General features: G+C 38.6%; 1 protein-coding gene across 2 annotated transcripts in view; it reads right to left on the bottom strand.

The window, feature by feature from the left end:
• Positions 1 to 19,645, bottom strand: part of UNC5C (unc-5 netrin receptor C) — a 354,206-nt gene extending 334,561 nt beyond the window's left edge. The window contains exon 1 of one of the 2 annotated variants that reach the window (XM_036026269.1): positions 19,115 to 19,645. In XM_036026269.1, coding sequence (XP_035882162.1) covers positions 19,115 to 19,238 — 124 coding nt within the window. In that variant the 5' untranslated portion in view covers positions 19,239 to 19,645. The remainder of the gene's footprint in view (positions 1 to 19,114) is intronic. The other variant, XM_028507742.2, reaches the window with a different exon arrangement.
• Positions 19,646 to 20,938: the final 1,293 nt, after the last annotated feature.

The raw sequence follows: 20,938 nt of genomic DNA, 5'->3' as shown, positions 1-20,938 counted from the left end.
GCGGCCCCCGCACCCCTGCATACATCCTGTAGAGAGCAGGGGAAATATCTAACACAGCAATACTCTACCTTCAAGCATTGACGTCATTTTACAAACATCACAGCACCAAGGAGACCATTACTCAAAATCCAAACAAGTTTTAAAACATGTAAAACTGGATTTAAAAGGAGACAACAAACCTGTACAACTTGACAAACTCAGAGTGTTGCTGAGAGATGTGGTAATGTCTGGCCTAAAGTAGCTTAGCTACAGCCTGTGTAATAAAACAGCTAAATTTGGATTGGAGACTCATTTTGCACTTCTCCAGTGTAATGTAGCCCTGGGAGAGCAAAGGCGAGAGCCACTCAGAAAAGCAGAGACCAGGTCTCTGTAACTCCTCACCTGAAGGCAAAGACAAGAGCTGTTAATAGGAGCAAGCCAGTGGGCAGAATTGCTCTTGAAATTGAAAAGGGAAGAAAATGGGAAGAGGCAAAGAGAGAATTGAACCTTGCCCAGCTTTAACAAAACATTTCCAGTGGCCTTTAAGTTAAGTGAGTGCAGTACTTTATCCCTTTCTCAAAATTGGCGCAAGAGTGTATCCCAGCTGAAAATTCTAGTACCAGATCACATTTATCTCTTTTCTTTCAAAATACTTTTTTTATTCTTATGTCAGTTTTCCACCTTGTTAGTTTTATGTTTTATCTGCAATATTTCATCTTCCTAACAAAATTTTAACATTCTTAAAGAAAGGTACAATAAGATGTACTATTCTATCTCATTTATCTCTATGGGACATCGCAGTAATACTTCCTGAGTTGAGCTGACTTCCAGCGTACCAATTTTTTTTCTCCATAAACAAAGTTAAACTGTGCTGTGGTTTGAGAGCATATGCCGCATGTTAAAATAGAAATACATTGTAACTCTCACATCTGCCAATTCTAACCATACCTTTCTCCTCCAGGTAAATTTTACATTTCACTAGTGAGAATGCAGGTTAACTATTTGGGTGCTTTGTTCACCTGTATAAACTAGGGCCTCATGCCAGGCTTGGTTTAACTTACTAGGCATTCTGAAGAAAAACAATTCCAAATGTTGAAATGTGCTGATAAATTACAAATCATAAAAATATTATTTCCACCTCTCCCGATCCATCCATCTGTTCTTAGATAATTTTTATATCTGTCTCCCATATTTGGTGTCCACTTTGAACAAGGACTGAGACCCTCTACAACTTATATACATATTTCTAGATGGAGTTATCTTGAGCATACTGCGTAAAGTCTGACTTAAGTTTATTTTAATTTAGCAACAGAGATCATTTCCTTTGCATTTTTGAAGGCTGGTCTGTCCTGGTAAACTTCCAGAACAAATCTTATGTCTTCCTTTTAAGTAGGGCAGTATCTTGAGATACAACTATTGTGGGAGCTAAAGGCATTTCTGGCAAAAGCAGTGAGTGACTGACTTCCCCATTTGTTTTCATAGTGATAACTATATCGTTAGCATTAGGCAGGAAAACAAACATTCCCCCAAATATGTGCTAAGCACATCTGAGAGAGAATGGGGTCATACAGATATATCATAACTCCTCTCTCCATTAGAAGGTGTTCCAGTCCATGAGGTTCATTCACTCCCACAACATAAAACCAGCCAAAGTGTATGCTTACTTGGAAAAGAAAGAAAAAGAAAGCCACCCATTTGAAAGCATAAAAGACAACTCAGGCAATTACATTTCGTTAAGTTTCTTTAGTCTGTTTATGCCTCATATAACAGAATTTCCTGTAAGCTAATATAAACTCCGGCCTTTGATGTATACATTAAGGTGAAAGAAAAATACTGAAATAATAGTGTATTTCTTAAAGTAGACCTGGCATTTTATAAATCACATTTAAGATTTCTTTTATAACTTGATTACACATTTTTATTGTATGGATCATTGTTCTTTCTCCATACCACTTAGAAAAGTTGATGATATTTTATTTCCTTTAGAAAAAGATGAAAATTGAAAAATGTTATCATGGAAGGATGAAATTTTGTGCAACAATGGACAAATATCTAATAATATGTAGTGAACTACTAAAATATCAAATGTATATAAAAGTACATGTGTACTAAATACAGAATTTATTTTGTTTTTATTGTTCAACTTAAAAGTTATGGCCAAGAACATTGTTAACTTATGTAATTAAAATAAAAATTTTTGGTTATATGAAATTATGAAATCAATGATTTGGCATCCTTTGAAGCCATGAAAATTCATATTGGAAAAGAAACTAATTTTTCATTCATTCAATTCATTCATGTGACACTTATTAAAGTAAAGAGCAAAGCTTTTTGTTACACAATAAATAAAACCTTTTAATAGCTAGAAAATATATAATGTTGTTAAATAACCCTTTTTAAAAAATGGAATCCCACCTTTTTCAGACCTCATTTCTTGATAATGTTTAGGCCTGTGGAGGATGAGGTTAATCGGATAAAAGGAAATGTATTACATTTTCTTTTGTTTCCAAAGAAATATTTGTTTAATACTGCTCTCAAGTCAGTTTTAATTTGATGTCTTTTGGTCTAAACTGACAGTCTTGAAGTCTTTCCTGAAGTAATATTTGCCTCTTTAAACATCTCTCTGGCATTCCATTATGGGCACCTGCTGCTGATAATTACAGGTCTGTCTCCTAACCACTTCCTCTGCTTTATGTCAAGGCAGGATCCAGGCTGCTTGATTACAAACAACTACCAGTTAAAGACTGCTGCATAGCTCTCTGTGGTAATTATTCAGGGTGAGTTGGACCTGTGTTTACTGAAGTCTTAACAAAAATGAGGCAGTTACTTGTTATAATTTCCTCTTTCCTGGCAGTGTGACATAATCCATAACATATTTTGGTCACCTTAAAGGTACATCTGAAAATCTGATTCAGGAACACTTATAATGATAACATGTTACTATGCTATTTTCTAAAAAGCAATATATCCTGCCCAAAGATAATATAGGCTGTGGACCTAGCAAAAACAAAATATTCAGACAATGGTCAATTATAGGGAAACAACTGAGTTTAGTGTGTGGTCCAAATAGATTTATTGTTCTTGACTCTGGCTTGCTCTGTCCCTGCAGCCTCAACCCCTCCCCCCGACCTTGTATTCATTCTATCATACTATTACAGTCAAAAGTGTTTGTGTCCCCCAAATTCAAATGTTGAAATCCTAATCCCCAAATATGATGTGATTAGGAGATGGGGAATTTGGGACATACTTATGTCATGAGATGCAGCTTCATGAATGGGATTAGTGTTCTTATAAAAGAGACCCCACAGAGATCCCTTGCTCCTACTGCCATGTGAGGACACAGAGAGAAGCTCGCTGTTTCTGTACCAGGAGGTGGGCTCTCACCCACATGACCGCTCTGGAGCTGTCCTCTCTGACTCCCAGGCCCCAGAACTAGGAGGAATATATTTTTGTTGTTTAAAAGTTACTGGGCCTGTGGTATTTTGTTCTAATAGCCTGAAGAAACTAAGACAAACCTGGCAACAAACTCACTTATTTTACAGTACAGAGAAATAAGAAAAAACACTCTGTAGAGTTCAATGTAAGAATAATCTTAATATGAAACAAAATTTCATCTACCAGTAGAAAGTGAGTTTATTTTAGCAATATTCCATGATAGAATTCTACAACTGAATAATAGGAAAGGTTGCCCGGGGTTGCGGATTTGACCTGTAGACCTCTGTAACTCCCTCTAGATTCTGTGTCTAGGCAACTAGACCAAACCAGTGACAGTCCAACTGTGTTCATACTGCTGACCAATCAACTGTCTGAGGTTTATTTCCTTCAACTATGAAAGGATCCGAATTATGTATTGCAGATAGACCCCAAATTACAGGGAAGGCAATCTAAACTTATAAGTGGATTTCTGAAGGAAATTGGCTAAGGAGATTGGCCTTTTACGCAGAATCTAAGAGATGATGAAATTTGTTCTTGAGACTTTCCTCAAGTTCCACCTTCAACTTCATATTAAGTTCACTCTGTTCAGCAGCTCTCAAAAGTGGGTGATGGAGAGAACCTGGAAAGGTCTCACTTAACTCCACCACCACCACCACAAAGAGTCACCAAAAACCCTTTGAAGATACCACACTTATGCACGAACAAAATAGGCATTCATCCAACATCATTCGAAGAACCTACATTACACGATGGCTGTGTATCAAGCCACAGATGGTACTAGAGTTATCACAATGAACAAAGTTCCTTTCCTCCTTATGCTGAAATACTACCTGGGGATACAGAAAAAAAAGAAAATTACCATTCGTTGTGGAAGGAATAAACAGTTGTCATAGCCAAGGAGTATAAGCCGCCATGCTCACTCACTAACTACTTGTGAATAACTCTGAGGGTTGTTCCCCGCTGGGGAGTGCAAGACTCAGGGGAGGTGCCCAGTCCCAGGAGACCATACACGTGAGTTCCAGGAATGGAATTAGAGGCCTAATAACAAATATCATTGTCAGCCAAGTTAACGAATTTAGATCTGATTCTAGAGGCAGTAGAGAGACACCAAAGGGCTTTCAGAAAAAAGCTATACTGAGGCAATCTGTTAGAATTTGACTGGCAAATCCTCCTCTGTGGAGACCAGAGGAGAGTGGGGCAAGCCTGGAAGCAGGAAGAAACTTCTGTAGTGACCCAGTTGGGAGAAGTGGACGTATTTGAAACATATTTGGGTAATATGTGTCATCTTTTCTAATAGAGTATCATTAGAAGGATGAACATGCTTAAATGTTGCAAACATTAATATGAGACTATAAAATATTAAGTAATAACATTTATGCTGACACAAAATGAATATTGTTCAAATCTATTTAAAAACACAAAATCTTCAGTAATCACACAATGGAACTTCCTAAGAAAGTTTAATGTCCAGAAAAATTAAAGCCTTGAGAAGCTTGTACTTATTAAAACAAAACTGAAAAAAAAACAGGTATTGCCTAGAAGGGGTTATAAATAGTCTCATCTTTTTAGTTGTTGTGGGTTTTTTTCCCTTTGGAAATCTTCAAAGAAAACTACTACAAACCAAATGTTATACACAGCATAAAACCCCAAATAAGCAGTATAATCAATCATTAAAAGCATACTAAGTTGCTTCTGTTGGATTCTTTAAGCAGAATATGATCCTATCAAGACAAGAGGTTTTCACAACTATGTAGGAACTGAACCATACCATTGAGTCATCAGCTCTTATTAAATTGGCCTTTAAAGAGTGGGGTGTTTCCTACAGCGCCACACTTGGGTAGCCGGGGGAGGAGGTTAGAGTTAAAAACTGAGTGTTAAATTTTGTTTTTTGGAAAAAGAAAACTACAAAGGAGTGAGTGTTCAATGGGCCAATTAAAACTGTGTGGGTATCATTTTGGTGTGGTGAGCTATCCTTATTTATTTTGTTAGTTACTGCATCTATTACATTCTTTAGCCTAAAGAATGTAATAAATGTAGCAATTAAATAAATAAACATTTACTTCATTATTTTGGATTAAAAATGTTTGGAGTTATGTGCTATCAAGCTGACACATTTTGAGAAAAAATATATTTTGTCATATTTTAATTTTAAAATGAAGCATTTTAAAGAATATAAAACAAAAGGACAAAAAGGATTATTTGAAGTCACAGTAAAATATATAATACCGAATATTGTTTGGAGCTGAAAGCATTTTCTATGCCCCTGCTTTTTTTTCCAAAATAAAGTTGTTACTTAAAAAAACTATACACTTCCATTTTATAAATACATGCTGGAAAACATTTTCAAGCAGAACTATGATCTTCAAATATTTTTCCTTTCCCTTCTTATATATCATAAATAATACATCTGTGCCTATACAATACTATGGAGTTCAGCCACAGTCTGTTCATAAACAAATCCATTAGAAAAACACTTTATTAAACACAGTGTATATCAGCCATATATACTTAGCAGTTTGGTATCTAATTTCTCTTTCTGCCTCTATTATAATATGCCCCTTGCACATACAAGAACATTGACCTTTCTTGGAAATACCAGTTAATAAATTTTGTGTCTATCCTAGAATCAGTAAATGTTTAAGTGTGTCAAAATTTTGGATATAACTGAAGAAATTTGTCTCTATTCCTACAGAAATAATTTAAATATATGAAAAAATTAAATAATTTGCTAATTTTTTCTAGCTCTTTTACTTTGTCTTTACAAGTATAGCCAATATATAATGGAGAAAGTATAAGCTAATTTTTCTGTTGATATTTATTAGGTTTTAGTTTTAACAAAATATATTCTAGATCCAGAATCTGTTCCATATACATGCATACATCTAAATTGTTTTTAATTCCCTAACAGTCAAGAAAAAACAAATGTTAAATTGCCAAAAAGAATGAGAAACCTAAAACCATTCATGAACTATTCTGAACATTTATGATAATCACACTAAGATACAGGCACTAAATATTTTAATAAAAGTTTTCTAAGCATAAATAAATTTAATTGCACCAAACTATACTGTATGTTGTATTCACTTAAGTTTTTTAAATGTAATATTTCATACGAAAAATAGATGTACCTTTGTAAAGCTATCCAAGAAAGTAGCAGTGTGTTAATATTGCAGGGTTAGGTTTTCTAAAACCTGTTCCAAACTCGAATGTAATAACTGTCTTATTTCAGTCACTCTAGCATCATGTTGTTATTTTCAACATAATTCAATTACATCATACCAGTTCATAGACATGTACAAAAGCACTGTGTGGCAGAATACAATGACATTCTTTTTCATCTTACAATGGAATTGCATTATGCAATAGAAAAAGAAAACATATGGAAAATAGTCACTTTTACCAGATGTTTTAACCTGAAAAAAATGTTGATTTGGAATTAGAAGTCAAAGCCCATTGGTTGAACTAAGGCATATTTCCATCTGTTATTAATGTTTGAGTTAAATACTAAAGACGAGATTATTCATCAAGTCCCTCATATAATGCATTAGTAAATGGGATTTTGGTTAGGAATTTAATTGCATAAATTCTGTTCATGTAAGCTTCCAATTCATTCCAAACAACCCTTTACACTGGCCTGAATTGAATTAAAACAGTTAGCAACACCAAAGAGTACTTCTTGATTTTATTAAGAAATGCTTGTATGAAAATCTGTGAACATAAAAGGGAGATTTCTGCCACCCCATTATGATTAATTAAATAGTAGTCATTTTCTTCTTTTTCCCCCTTTTAACTGATACATGGTTATGTGAAGGATTTTTTAATGTAATAAAGAAAATTGACTTAATTTTAAATGTAAATAAATAAATAATAAGTAAAGTGAAGTCTCAGACATAAATAAATTCTCAGGTTATAAATGATAAATAACTCTCAAGTACTGGAAAGTGTGATAGAATACAAGTGACTATTGTGAAAATGTATACAAAGCTCATGCCCAAGTGATCAGGGTCATAAGCTTAAGCAGGACTCCCCATTATTGTACGGGCTTTCACTAATGGTCTGATAATGGGGAGTGGGGTTTCAACATGGAGGTTCTCATAATACTTCACAGTAGCCTGAGCATGGCAGCCACTGATTAATTACTGCCCTGTTCTCAACTCACATTAGATTACTGAGCAACCGTCCCCTGGTCTCCACAATGGCCTCAGTGTTATAGAACACCATCGTAGTAATTTCTTCAAGGTGACATTAAAGAATTCTTGGATTCCAACATAAATGTGCAGTAAAACTTTTTGTCCATGTGATTAAAATGGAAATTAAAAAAAATATTAAAAAGAAAAATGAGAGGTATAATGGACATTTCAAACTTTGATTTCATTGCAAGCAGTGCTAATAAATATATCCTTATGCTTTCAAAACATTCCTATAGCAATCACCTTAAAAATATTAACAAATATGAAGTTGTACCTCTGCTTTCACTTGTTCTTTTTTCTCAATTGCTTGTGTTTCCCACTCCTCACCCCACACTATTTAAATAAATAACAGAGTCTAAGGAAGGGACATCCTGTTGCTTCAAAATGCACTGAAAACTAAACACCGAGGCTAATAGTAAAAAAAAATCACTTTAAATGAATACCTCAAAGTAGGACACATGAATATGTGCTTCAATGAAAACAACTCTTTTTGGATGTCAGCTTAAGCTTCTCCATATGATTTGTCTCAAAAGCTCCCTCTTAAAACCATCACTATCATTTATTATCTCCTTGTTATATAGACTGTTACTTTTGTTTCATCACCAGTCTCTGCCCGTTTAGCAGCAGCCCAGCCACTCCTATCAGATGACATTTGTTTTACTTAATGTATGTAGTTTTAGAAAAAATTATAGAACTGCTATTACTGAATTATATGAAAAAATTCCAACGTACATTTAGCTGACACTGCATCAGCTGTTATTTAAACTGGGCTTAGCTAATGGACTTTTAATGTCAGTGGGGTTACGTGCAGTTACTGGCTATTAGCAGAAATGGCTCCTTTCTATAAAAATCACTTTTCCTCAAGTGTGTTGTTTGAACATTCCTTTCCCTAATTTAGTGACTGGCACTGAATGCAAAACAAACTCAAGGACTCTGGAATCTGCTATTATCTTTAAGACCCTCTTTTTAAGCCTTGCATTCCCCATTAAACAGGCAACCTCTCTCATTAGCATTTAGGCTTGTGATCACAAAACTTTGTGAGGCATTATTATTTACATTGCTGTTCTTAGCAGAGCACCACATGTTTTGCTATGAAAACTCAGGGTCATCCATAAATGTGGTATAGGTATGATAGAGAACATACAAAACAATTTTCTGAACCCTAGAATTTATGTGCATCTTTTAAAATCCTAGTTCAGAAATGTGAAGTGATGTGGACATGTGGCAACAATTAATATATATTTGTATGTCAATGTATTATATAAATATTCATACATTAACATGCATTTGAATACAATAGTGAATATAAACAAGGAACCATATTATCCCTCTATCCCAAGTGAAGTTCTGTGTATTCTATCATTAGTAACAACCTTCCTTCCACCCCTTGTGCTCCCCTACCCAACAAACCTTATCTTTGTTCCATTAAGTAAAGCTTTCAATTCATATAATGGATAAATCTATTTAGCATATTAGGGAGTTCAAGAAAATCAAATGCCCCCCATCCTGGGAACATGATTCCACTTGATTAAGAATTTGAAACAAACCATTGCAGAATCCAGGACAGAACAACACATTGGCCTCGGATCAGCCCACAGAAGAGGTCACCTCCCGCAGACCACCTACAATGGAAATCACGCCTTTCCTGAGAGCACCCTGAGAGGGAGTCCCATGTGTGGATGAAGGGATTTACCTGAGCATGCGTGAAAGCTGACTTTCTCTTTCGGTCAACAAATCTAGTCCACTCTCTAAGGAATACAGGGGAAGTCTTCCACGTGTCTGAAACAGACCAGTGATTGGGAGATTTCCTCAGTCTATGTCCTTGGAAGAAAGGAAAAAAGTCGTTCCTATCAGATAAGCAACTGTACCAATGAGCAGAGGCATCTCTGCTATATTTTGTACACCACAAAAATGACTTAGGACCTGCCATAAAATAAGGCACTGTTTGCCCAAAAATAGGATGTAATTTCAGTTATGATCCAATGATTTAATCTAATTTCCTACTCAATGACTACCTTTATGAACTTGTTTTATAAGCAATGTGTTTTTTTTTTTTCATTTTTGAGAGGCTCTGTTTGTTTTTTAAGGATACTGCCAAGGTTATTTGAAAATGAGCTCTCATTTCTAAAACAAAAAAAGGTTACACAGACATACACACACAATTTCTGTCAGCATATATATGCTCACAGGGAATTATTGAACTATATTTGTCTTCTCCTTGTAACTCCTCATTTCATTAAGACTCTGCCTGGAAATGCCCTCCTACAAAATAATTCTAAGTTATTTAATTCAATAAAAATGATGTGCATATCTTTCATGTGATCATTTCTAATAAATCCAATAAACTGATTACCCCCATTTCTCTGGAAACATTCCTATTGTTAAAACTTTTCCTAGTCATCCTTTTATTAATTTTTTCATCATGTAATAGTAAGTAAATCATAACTTCTTCACTGTGGTCTTCTTAATTCTATATAGATACATGTATGTGGGTGGGTGTAAATATATACAAAATAAATATCAAATAGATCAGTATATGAGAGAAAGATATTAGCAACATTTTGAAAAATGTATAATAATATATTAAAGATAATACTCCACTTAAGCAAATTCTTTCTCTGGACAAAGAATGCAATTCAATTCCTGATGTACAGGTGAGATTTAAGATACAATGTTGGGGTTGTTATTAATGACAATGTTGAACAGAGTAGCTCAGAATTTGGCAATGCATTATATACAGGCCACTGAAGAATAATTGATTATATATTTAGAGAAATCTTCTCTCAGATACTATATTCAATATACTGCTGATTCTGATTTAAGTCTGGATTTCTCAAACAAGCACACCCTGCCCAAATAGGCCCAAGTAAAATGCAAACATAACTTCTTTCAAATATATACCTTTTAAATACCATCCAAATTCTTTTGCTCTGTTAATTGAAATAGGAGCAGATGAAGACTCTATTTAGATAAAAGTGTCCAGTCAGAGGGGTTGTTGAATAATATTATGATGAAATACTGATCTTAGGTTTCTCTTCCAGAGAGCACAAATAAATCATTTGAACATGCCTGTTTTTCCTCAGCCTCTGAGAGTAGTTACTGAAATGGGCTTCTGTTTTCCACCAGGTTGCATACTCTATTGGTAATGGCTGTGGATGGCTGGAAGGGAAACGTCTTAGGCTCCTTCCATCCTCGGATTTGATCCATAACACATTTTAAAGCTTACACTCTTTCATTACCTTATGGAGATCCAGAAGGAAGGAGGAAAGTTGCTAAAGAAAATGACAGACAATGTAATTACTGTTTTATTCAGAATAACTTTTAGATTGCTGCTTGCTAAACTCGCACACTTCCACTGGGTGGCTACAATGTGAGTATCTGGCAAACTCTTCGGTTGATGGAGGGAAAAATATATCATTTTTCCTTTTATCAAAAGCTAAATTCAAGTGTCAACATATTTCACACAGACATAATCCTCAAAGTGAAATTACCATTATTGACTATGTCTTCCTAGTCATAAAGTTTTTATTGTCATAATAATTTGGTTGTTTGTTTGGTATGGATTATAGATAACACAGGTCTCTGAAACTCACTTGTAGTAAAACAACAGAGCTTTTGTTATTGACTATCATTTTTCATTCCTGTAAAAGTTAGAGGATGTCATTTGTCACAGAGTACTCTTTAATCTAGATCTTAAAATGATTTTTTGAGTTCTCGAAATTTTGAAAAGATATTAGAATTATATAAAGTATTCAATTTAAATACAAGTAACAAATTTGTGCATTCACAGAAAATAGAATGGGCCCTCTAACTTTAATCTTATACATGAATGTATTTCAGTTTGCCTGTAACTATACATGAGAATTATTAGACCACATACCCTAACATTTTGCACTAAACTACTGTTGTTTAATACAATGTACATTATGAATTAATTAAAAATGATTACTTTTTTATAAAATGGCATACTTTTATACTACTCTTTAATATTTTATACTATTATAAACACTAATTTTCTTCAATTTTGAAAGACACCTGAATTTCCACTCATGGACGTATACAGCCTTGTGACTGGGCTGCAGATGCATTTTCATATGCAAGTACTAATCTATTTTAATTGGAAAAAAAATGTTCATAAATAAAGGTTTTCTTCTGGATAGGAAAAAAAAGAAGACAATAAATTATAGTTGAGTTCAGGCAGTCCATGATTAAATAATCAATTAACACATTGACTAAAACTGATAAATGTTAACATTCATCAATTAACTTAAATGTGCTGAGGGGGTTTGTATTGTTTAACATCCTTAGTTAGAAAGGAGATAATACATGTTCCTTTACATGAAGCATTTTCGTGGCTCTCATAATTGCTGAGATATGAAACTAGCCACAGGATCCAAATGACAATGATTAATGAACGTTAACACCCGCATTATCACAACATTTTTAAATAAATAAGACTCGTAAGTCTGGAGTTAAATTTGATTAATCTGTTAACGTGATTATTTTGAGCCCTCATATTTAAAATAAAACTCCAGCCGACATATCAACATAACAATCTCATCTGGCTCACCTCACTCTCACCTTGCACTACCACATTAGCAATGAGACAAGGTTAGTTATTTAATTAAAAGAGGATATCGCCCAAACATTGGAGTTTTCAGATGTTAGACTTCACTTTTGCCACACAAAGCATTTTTGAATCACTGCTTAGGGCTAATAAAAGGCATACTGACATAAGGACAAATATCTGTGTATTTGGCACTTTCAAAGCTATAGTTTGCTTTCTAAATTATAACTTTAATTTAATTAATGTCCAAGTAATTAACACTATGAACTCCATGTATAAAGCTAAGTATGTTTTAAGTTACTATAAAATCTGGAGACATTCTTCTGTTTATTTCAAAACCTCATTATGGAATCCTAAGGGAGCAACTTGTTAGTGGGCAGGAATGGTCAAAATTAGAAACCATATTACAACTTCAACCCAAAACTTTTTTTAAAATTCTGAAATATAGAATAATATTTTCCAATATTTGGCTTACAAAGAGTCTGAATATTTGCAACATAATATATGTTTGAGGTTTTCATAAATAGGCAGAAATTCCGAGACCTCTAATCAAATAGAGACTATAAGAAAGCTTACTATCTCTGATTTTGATATCTCAAAAATTACTATGAAGTTTTTTGTCCAAACCTCTAAATTTGGAGATGACATAGTTAAAATAAGAGAACATATAAATTATTCAATTATTGGATTTCTTTCTATGAACTAAGATAAAGAAGATAGTAGAATTGCAACATTGCTCAAAGCAAACTTCCTCCACTTCAAAAAGTTACATAAAACAATGTGCTGAGTTTCTGGGAGTGCAACTTCAAACATCCTTGAACTAAGTGATACTGGGGCAATACCCAAGGCCTCAGATTCATGTGTCTTTCCTACATAAATACATAAGCAATTGCAAATCCAAATAAAACATGAAATAAATCCAGGAGAGTCCAAACATGGCTTTAAGAAGTTAAGGTAAAAAAGAGAGAAAGTGGAAAAGTTTGGGCTCTGTAATTGTACACCAGGCAATCAAAAATTAAAAGCAGAATAAAAATACTGTAGGAGAATGAATTGTCTCATTAAAAAAAAGCACAAGTCTCTAGTTTTACCATAAAAGTTTACAAAAAACATTTTTACGAAACATGAAAAAATAGCAGTAACCACTAAACAAGTAGAATTAAATGTAAAACTTTTCAAAATCTATTATCTAGATTATTATGTTATTCTAAATTATGATACTAAAACTTTCTATTGCAAACATAATTTGAATATATGAAAGGCCTGGTGAATTTGCTCTGCCTTCAAGTTAACCTAATTTTCTATGTGTTTCTTTGTGTTATTTTAACATGTATTTATTATGTTCTTCAAAGTACACGTGTCCATTTTTTTAAAGAAAAAGTAGTCACTCACCTTTTATAAAATGCTATTTTCTCCAAAAAATAAAACATGAAACTTCACGTTTTCTTTTAAAAAAAGTGTTTATGTAATTATCGAAAGGTTTTTTTTCTCTTCAATATTCACTGAAAGGAAAGTAAGTAGCTCTGACTGGTGTGGCTCAGTTGGTTGGGCATCGTACAGCAAAGCAAAAGGTTGCTGGTTCGATTCCCAGTCAAGGAACATGCCTGGGTTGCACGTTTAGACCTTGGTTGAGGTGTGTACAAGAGGCAACCAATTGATGTTTCTCTCTCACATGGATGATTCTATCTCACATCAATGTTTCTCACCTTCTCTTTCTTCCTTCCCCTTCTTTAAAAATAAATAAATAAAATCTTAAAAAAGAAAGAATGAAAGTCAAGGGAAGAGCTTATAATCAGGACTTAACTGGCAGTGACTTAACACAGCATTCTAAGAACTGGCACTGGGTCAATTTTCTTAGAGAGCAGAAAGGAGATGGACATGGGACTATGAGATGGGAGAACTTTCACACGCTGTTCAAAGAACCATGCACTCACTGTCCAGGAGTTTGCAGTGATACGCTTGGGGCATTTCCTCAGACTACAGCACATGCTGCTTTTAGGGAAACAGTATTGATGGCCATCCCTCTCTGAGTTCAAAATTATAGACCTTTAGCCCTGGCTGGGTGACACAATTAATTGAGCATCATCCTTTACACCAAAGTTTGTGGGTTTGATTCCCGGTCAAAGTTCATATCTAGGTTGCAGGTTTGATCCATGGTTTGGTGCATCCAGGAGGCAACCGATCAATGTTTCTCTCTCAAATTGATGTTTCTCTCTCTCTCTCCCCTCACCCTTCTCTCTAAAATCAATAAACATATCCTCAGGTGAGGATAAAAATAAATTATTGACCTTTAATTTATTCAACTTTTAGAGTTCTTTGCCAGTGGTTTATACAGTTGGAAGACAAAGAACACTGCTGTAAATACTTTGCATGTATTAATTCATTCGCTCCTAATATGATGTGTAGTATATATTATCCTCATTTTGTGTTGGAGGTAACTGAGGCACAGGGACAGTAAATAACTCATTCATGGCCAAACACCTAGGAGGGGTGGAGGCAGGATATTGAGATAGTGGTAACAATTAAGACAACTAGCAAAATGGGCATATAACACTAACAGCCTTTAGCTTGTGCCTTCAGCAAACCAGACCAAATATACATTAAATCTAAGTAAGATTTAATATATGACAATTGTGATGCAAACTTCCCTCCAAACTGCCACCCTCAATTTGCCCTGTGCAGGAATGTGGGAACCCCCACGACCACTTACTTGCCTGACCCATGTTCACTGTCTTTGAGGCTGGAGTCCAGAAAGTATTATATCTGTGCTCACTGTTACATTTCAGAATGTGAATTATAATGATATGGTTATAAATGTGTCCTCCTTGGAGGCTGGAAAACTGTCTCATTCAACCCTGTGTCCCAACAAATAGCATGCAACCTGGCACATAATAAGTGCACAATATTTGTTGGTTAAGAACTTTAGTTCTAATACCACTGCTATCCAAATGAGCTTGTGAGTTTTTAATTTGTAAGGAAACGTGAACAGGTTTGTTTTTAACTGCCACAAAGACAAAAGTCAGACTGAAAAAGAAATAGGCTAAAATCAGAAGGCAAAAGTGCTGCCTCAACCCCTGCCCCCACACGTTCCCTGCATTATCTCCCTCAAGTGCTTGCAGCCTGTAATTTTAATGTTTCTTCTGAGAGTGACTCCCTCTGCTGCTCCAGCAAAGCCATGACCTAAATCAGAAAAGTGTTAAAGGCAGTTAAGGCCTAACAGACCGCACTCTGGCTGTTCTGTTTGCACTAGTTGGAGAACCTAGGATACATTAGAGAACAGTTACTTTTAAGTCTCAACAATAATTATAAATAAGCTAAGAGGGTTTGCCTAGTAGAGCTCACGCTTCATTTATGTTCATGGTCATGTCCTTGGGGGTTGGCTTAAAAAATATTGATACGGATTCTGATTAAGACTATAATGGGAGATGCTCGGGGACCCTATATTGTGGAACTGTGAATCCCCAGTATCCAGACACAGAAGGCCAAAGTCAATAAATGTTAACAATCTAGTGGTTCTTCCCTTTTTGCAAGTACTTCAGAAGTTTGTTCTTTGAAACTGTGTAAGCATTCCCCAAGCAAAAATACATGAAATTATTTTTCTAAACAAAGGTAAGCTAACCTACTTTTCATTATTGCAAATACCAAATATGAATTTATGAATTTACTCTGCTTCTAGAGAGGAAACATATATAGTATAATTTCAATAAAATTCAGGGGTTTTGCCATGCCAATTGTCTGTACCATACCAATATGCATAAATGCATGAAAGTAATTTTTACTCTCTTATAGAAAGTATACCTTACTTTTTAAAAACAAAACAATTTATGACAGCAGAGACTTATCCTAATATGATGAGAATCTTCAGTATATTTCTGTTCTGAGTTTGGTGGTGTTAACACTCAAAACACTAGTTGGTGCTAGATAAGCAGAATATCAATGCTGTGCAGCCCAGAGGTAAAATGCATTTATAAAACAGAAGGGCACTAATTCTAAGGCACACTGTTCAAACACACACACACACACACACACTTTTCCTACTGAAATCCTTCATTCTTGAAAGTCAGAAACACCACAAATTCCCTGGAGTTAGGAGTTCCCAGCAATCCTGAATAAAACAAATAGGGCACAGCCAGAAAGGGGACAGTTCTCACCTAAAGCCTAGAGAATCTCCCAACGACCTGTTTAAAATGACTGCTGTCTCTCTTTAAACTACAGTTACAAAACACTGTACACCCACAAATAACTCATGTTTTTTTTATCTTAAACATCTGTTGTTTTCTTGACTATCTGTGAAGAGACATATTTCCTAAAACTTCTAATTTTTCCAGTACTTGTCTAACAACAAAATGAAAGCCTCATCCACAATGTAAAGTGCTTAAATTAACTTCCTCATCTTAATTGCATTAAGTACTGCCATTCATAAAAATAGTTCATTCTGATCTTTAAATCCTCAGCACATGGAAATCATACCTTGAGGAAGCCACAGCATGTTGCGTTTTGCTTTGGACTAGTATTCTAGTCCAAAGACAGGAGGGAGCATGAGAAATTAGAAGGGAAAGAAGATCTGACCATAAGGCCATGGTAATATTCTGATTCTGGGCAGGAATTATGACAGTGGTTGGACAGTAAACAGGCTGGGGGAATGGACTCCAGTGATGGTGATAGCAGCTGATGGTAGGGTTTGGCACTTTCTACCTTTTTGATGCCTAACAGACAACACAGGAAGGGCTGGTGTCAGGGAACATGCAGATAGCAAAGATAAAAGTGGTGGAATAATGTCTTTCAAAGATCACAAGATTCAAAAATAAATAGTTTATTCACCAGGAACTGAATGAACTAAATAAACTAAATGGAAGAGAAGAGCACTGGAATACACACACCCAACAGAATACATTTCATTTTTCCACTTGAAATCCTTAAAGCAGGTTCAATTCTCAACATCTGGCTTGCCTGGTCTATAAAAAGAAAAACAGCGCAAGTGGCAAATGCTGTCTATCCTGAGCATCTTTTCATTTCTTCTCTCTTCTCCTTTCAATATTAATCCATTTGCAATCTCCGGTTTGATTATCTTTATTGATCCTTTTCCTACGCAGTCTTTTTAATTTGGCTGTAGTAAGCGTTGGGCAGGGATTTCCGATCTCCTTTTTGGCATGTTTGGGGACTTTAACTTGTCCTCTCACTGTCCGGTCCCCATCCCAGCACCCATCCCAGGCTTTGTGCACCCAGTAACAGCAGACGAATTCCACAGGGAGTCACGACGCTGTTGACTCCACAGCTATTCATCAGGTTGCCCGCTTAAACTTCCGAACACCCCCCCCGCCCCCCCCCAAGCACCCCCGGCTGCCGCCTTGAAAACTTCTTAACGAATTTTAAGAAATCCACAAGTTCACATGCGCCTCAATGGAGAGTCCTTTGTAAAATGGACAGATGCACTCTGGAAGTATGCACAAGAAAACCAGGGCAGAACCTCGGGATGGGAGGCATCTGGCAAGAAGGAAAGGATTTATGAGCGTGGCCACTTAGCGCGGCAGCAAGAAAATTTACTCCTGAAGTAGCTATGGCTAATTCACAAAGCCTTGCTAATCACTTACCCCCCCCCCCTCACCCGGACCACACTCGCCTGTTATCGGGGCTCCCCTCCACCTCCCAAGCCCTCGCTCCCAGCGCCCTTGCAGATCTGAGGGAATGCTGTCGGGGGGGCCCCAGTGTCTGAGCAGCGCCCAGGGAGTTTGGGCTATCGCCGCACCTCCTCAGCTCTCCCAATTTGTAAAGAAATGTAACCAAAATGATGGGATGGCTGAATTACCTCCGAATGCTGCAGAAGCTTCCTCCATTCCCACCCCCCAACCTCACCCCGGCTGCAAGGGAAAGCCGAGCTCTCTCTCCAGAGCTAGTGTCTACCGCAGAAGTGGTCCGAAAGATTCAGGTTGGCGCTCAGGTTGGCCGGAGGTTGGGGGCCCAGGGGACCCGAGGGAGACCGTGGAAAGGGGGGCTTGTGGGCTCTTTCCTCTCCACCTCCCTACCATTCAGCTTCCCGGGCTCAGAAGGCTGGGAGCTGCCGCTACCAATTCAAACTCAGGAACAAGAAGGGAGCCAGGCGATCAGCCCCTGTTCCTGCCCTCCTCCTCACCCACCCTCAATTCCCCGCCACTCTTCTCCCAACCCAGGTTTTGCCCAGGGCCCCGGACGGACACTTATTTTAAAGCTCAGGCACGTTAAATTAAAAGGTCAGAGTTATAAACTGGACGGTTACCCCGGGGAGTTTCAGACTTGGTTTGAGCGACCAGTCCGTTTCCCCAGAGCTCTGGGGTCTAAGTTTCTCGGTCGCCAGCTAGGAAGGAGACACGGAGAGACTGTGAGTTCGAAGGTGCGCACTACCCCGGGGCCTGCCGCAGGCTGGGTCGCGCGGGTCGGGGTGTGCTCCGAGTCTCCACGGCGCCCTGAGCAGCAGCCGAGGTGTGACAGTGCTGTAGGTCCTCAGCCGTAACGGACACATTTCCTTAGCTGAGCGCCCTTCTGCGTCTCAGAGATTCACCGAAGATCCTGCAACCTCGGACTTGGCACAGCGCGGGGAGCTTCTGTGCATCACGATGCATCTATGACATGCCACACAAACCCGCACCGACAGTCTTTCCAAACCTCTATGTGTACTATTTGCAACAACGCGTGCATGTGGAGCAGAAAGTGCAAAAGACACCCAAGGTGCCCACACGCCCAGAAACAGATAAGTGTCCACACCCCGTGCGTCCCTGGTCCACCCATGCCCATCTCGGAAGACATTAAAAATAATAACCAAAGATTCTTGACTAGTTGGGAAAGTGGAATTTAAAGTGATTTCCAGTAGAGTTCAACGAGACAGATTAAGGAAACCAGGAGAAGTGGGGAGGCAGACGGGGGAAAGGCAGAAGCGAAGGGAGTTGCCGAGGAGCTTGGCGGACCCCCTTACCTTGAGCCGCGGAGCCGGTGCCGCTGGCGCTGAGCAGGGCCAGGGCAGGTAGCACGAGCGTTTGCAGCACGTATCCCAGTCCCAGTCCGCAGCGGGCCGCTGTCGCCCGCAGACCTTTCCTCATCGTCGACAGAGGGACAGAGGTGTGCCGGGGGGAACTATACACGGACTCTCGAACAGCGAAAGCCCCACTGGGCAGCAGCTGAATCTGCGAACCCAGAGGCAGTCCGAAGAAATAATGAGAACCAAGCGCCACACTCCACTTTCTCCAAGGGCAGGGGCCAAAAGGGGGTGGAGAGGAGAGGCTGAGGAGGAGTTTGCAGGTCCCTCTTTCCCGGTGCCTTCTAACTGGCAGATCCGAGCGCCGTGGCTCTGCCCCCACTTGGGGAGTCGCGAGTCCGGGGAGGCACAAGGCTGCTACCTCGCCGCTCCTCCCCAGCAGCAGGAGCAGCCACAGCTCCGCCGCGTGCCGAGCCTGGACTGCTTTCCCGGTTTGCTCGCCAGTGTGGAACACACAGAGGCACCGGCGGGCGAAGGTGGGGGCGGGGGGAGTGGAGTGAGAGAGAACTGGGAGGAGGAGGGAGAAGAGGGAGGGAGTTGGGCACTGTGAGGCGCTTGGGTCTCCAATCCGTGTTCTCACGCCTCATGGAGACATCCCGACTGTCGCTGCTGGGTGGCCAAGAAGGGTCACCTCCCAGTGTGGGGCGCCTGGATGCTCCAAGGCGCTAGCGGAAAAGGCGTGGAGGGCGCAGCCCAACTCCACTGGGGAGTCAGCGGCAGCGGGAGCGCGCCTGGCCTTCTTATGTAAGCTAGGATTGGAGAGGGATGCGCGCCCAGCGCAGGAAGTGGAGACCGGTTGCCGGTTTACCCGCGGACGCCCGGAAGGCAGAGACCAGAGAGTACAGAGAGATCTGCGGAAAGGGGCAGCTTCGGAGAGTGGCAGTGCCTGCCTCCCGCGGAGCGCCAGACCCAGACTTGGATGCGGCGGCGCTCTGTGATCCTCCTGGCTGTTTCTTGTGGAGCTCAACCCAACGCCTGTCGGCTTCATCTCCGCGCCAGCAAAGCCTGAGCCAGACTCGCCGGGTCTGGACTCGTTCTACGACTTCGGGTCTTGAGGTTGATTAAGCCAGGTTCGAGCCAGAGGCTGAAGTCCTGTCTGGTGGGGAAGAAGGCAAGGAACAGAAACAGTGCCCCAACCGGCTGCATTCTTCGGGTTGTGGGCTCCACTTCGACTGCTACATCCTAGGCGCCTATGGCCTCTCTGTAGCGGAACAGAAACAAAAAAAGCTTAAGGAAAACTCATTCTCTAACAGAGCTTTATTTGCATGAATCTTGGTGAGATGATGCCGATGCCAGGAGAAACTCCCAGAAACGGTGCACAATATTTGTACACAGAGACTCACTGAAAGTGGTGGTGGAACCAATGACCTGTTTCCCAAACTCCTAACTGTGTATGTAAGGACTCAAACTGCTATGAATTTTTTTTACCTCTTTTTTGTTTTTAATTGGCTGGGTAGCTAAGGAAGAGTATGAGAACGAGTGGCTAAAATAATGGTTAGACAAAAGAAAGCGGATGGATTAAGAGGTCAATACACACTTGCACAGCCAACATTCTGGGAAGGAGAAAACCATTTCCCAAGATTAGTACATTTTTAAGCTAATAATAAATAACATATCAAGAAAAATGTAAGCTCTTCGTGCCAAGGGGGCAATGTGGAAACACACACACACACACAGGCAGGAAGCTTGCTGTCTAATCTTGGCTGTGGTCATAACTCGCTCTGTCATTCTGGACAGGTCAGGTAAACTGCATGTCTCAGTTTC

This window comes from Phyllostomus discolor, chromosome 1, assembly GCF_004126475.2.
Source record: "Phyllostomus discolor isolate MPI-MPIP mPhyDis1 chromosome 1, mPhyDis1.pri.v3, whole genome shotgun sequence".
NCBI classification, from domain to species: Eukaryota; Metazoa; Chordata; class Mammalia; order Chiroptera; family Phyllostomidae; genus Phyllostomus; species Phyllostomus discolor.
This window is presented reverse-complemented; position numbering and strand designations above follow the sequence as displayed.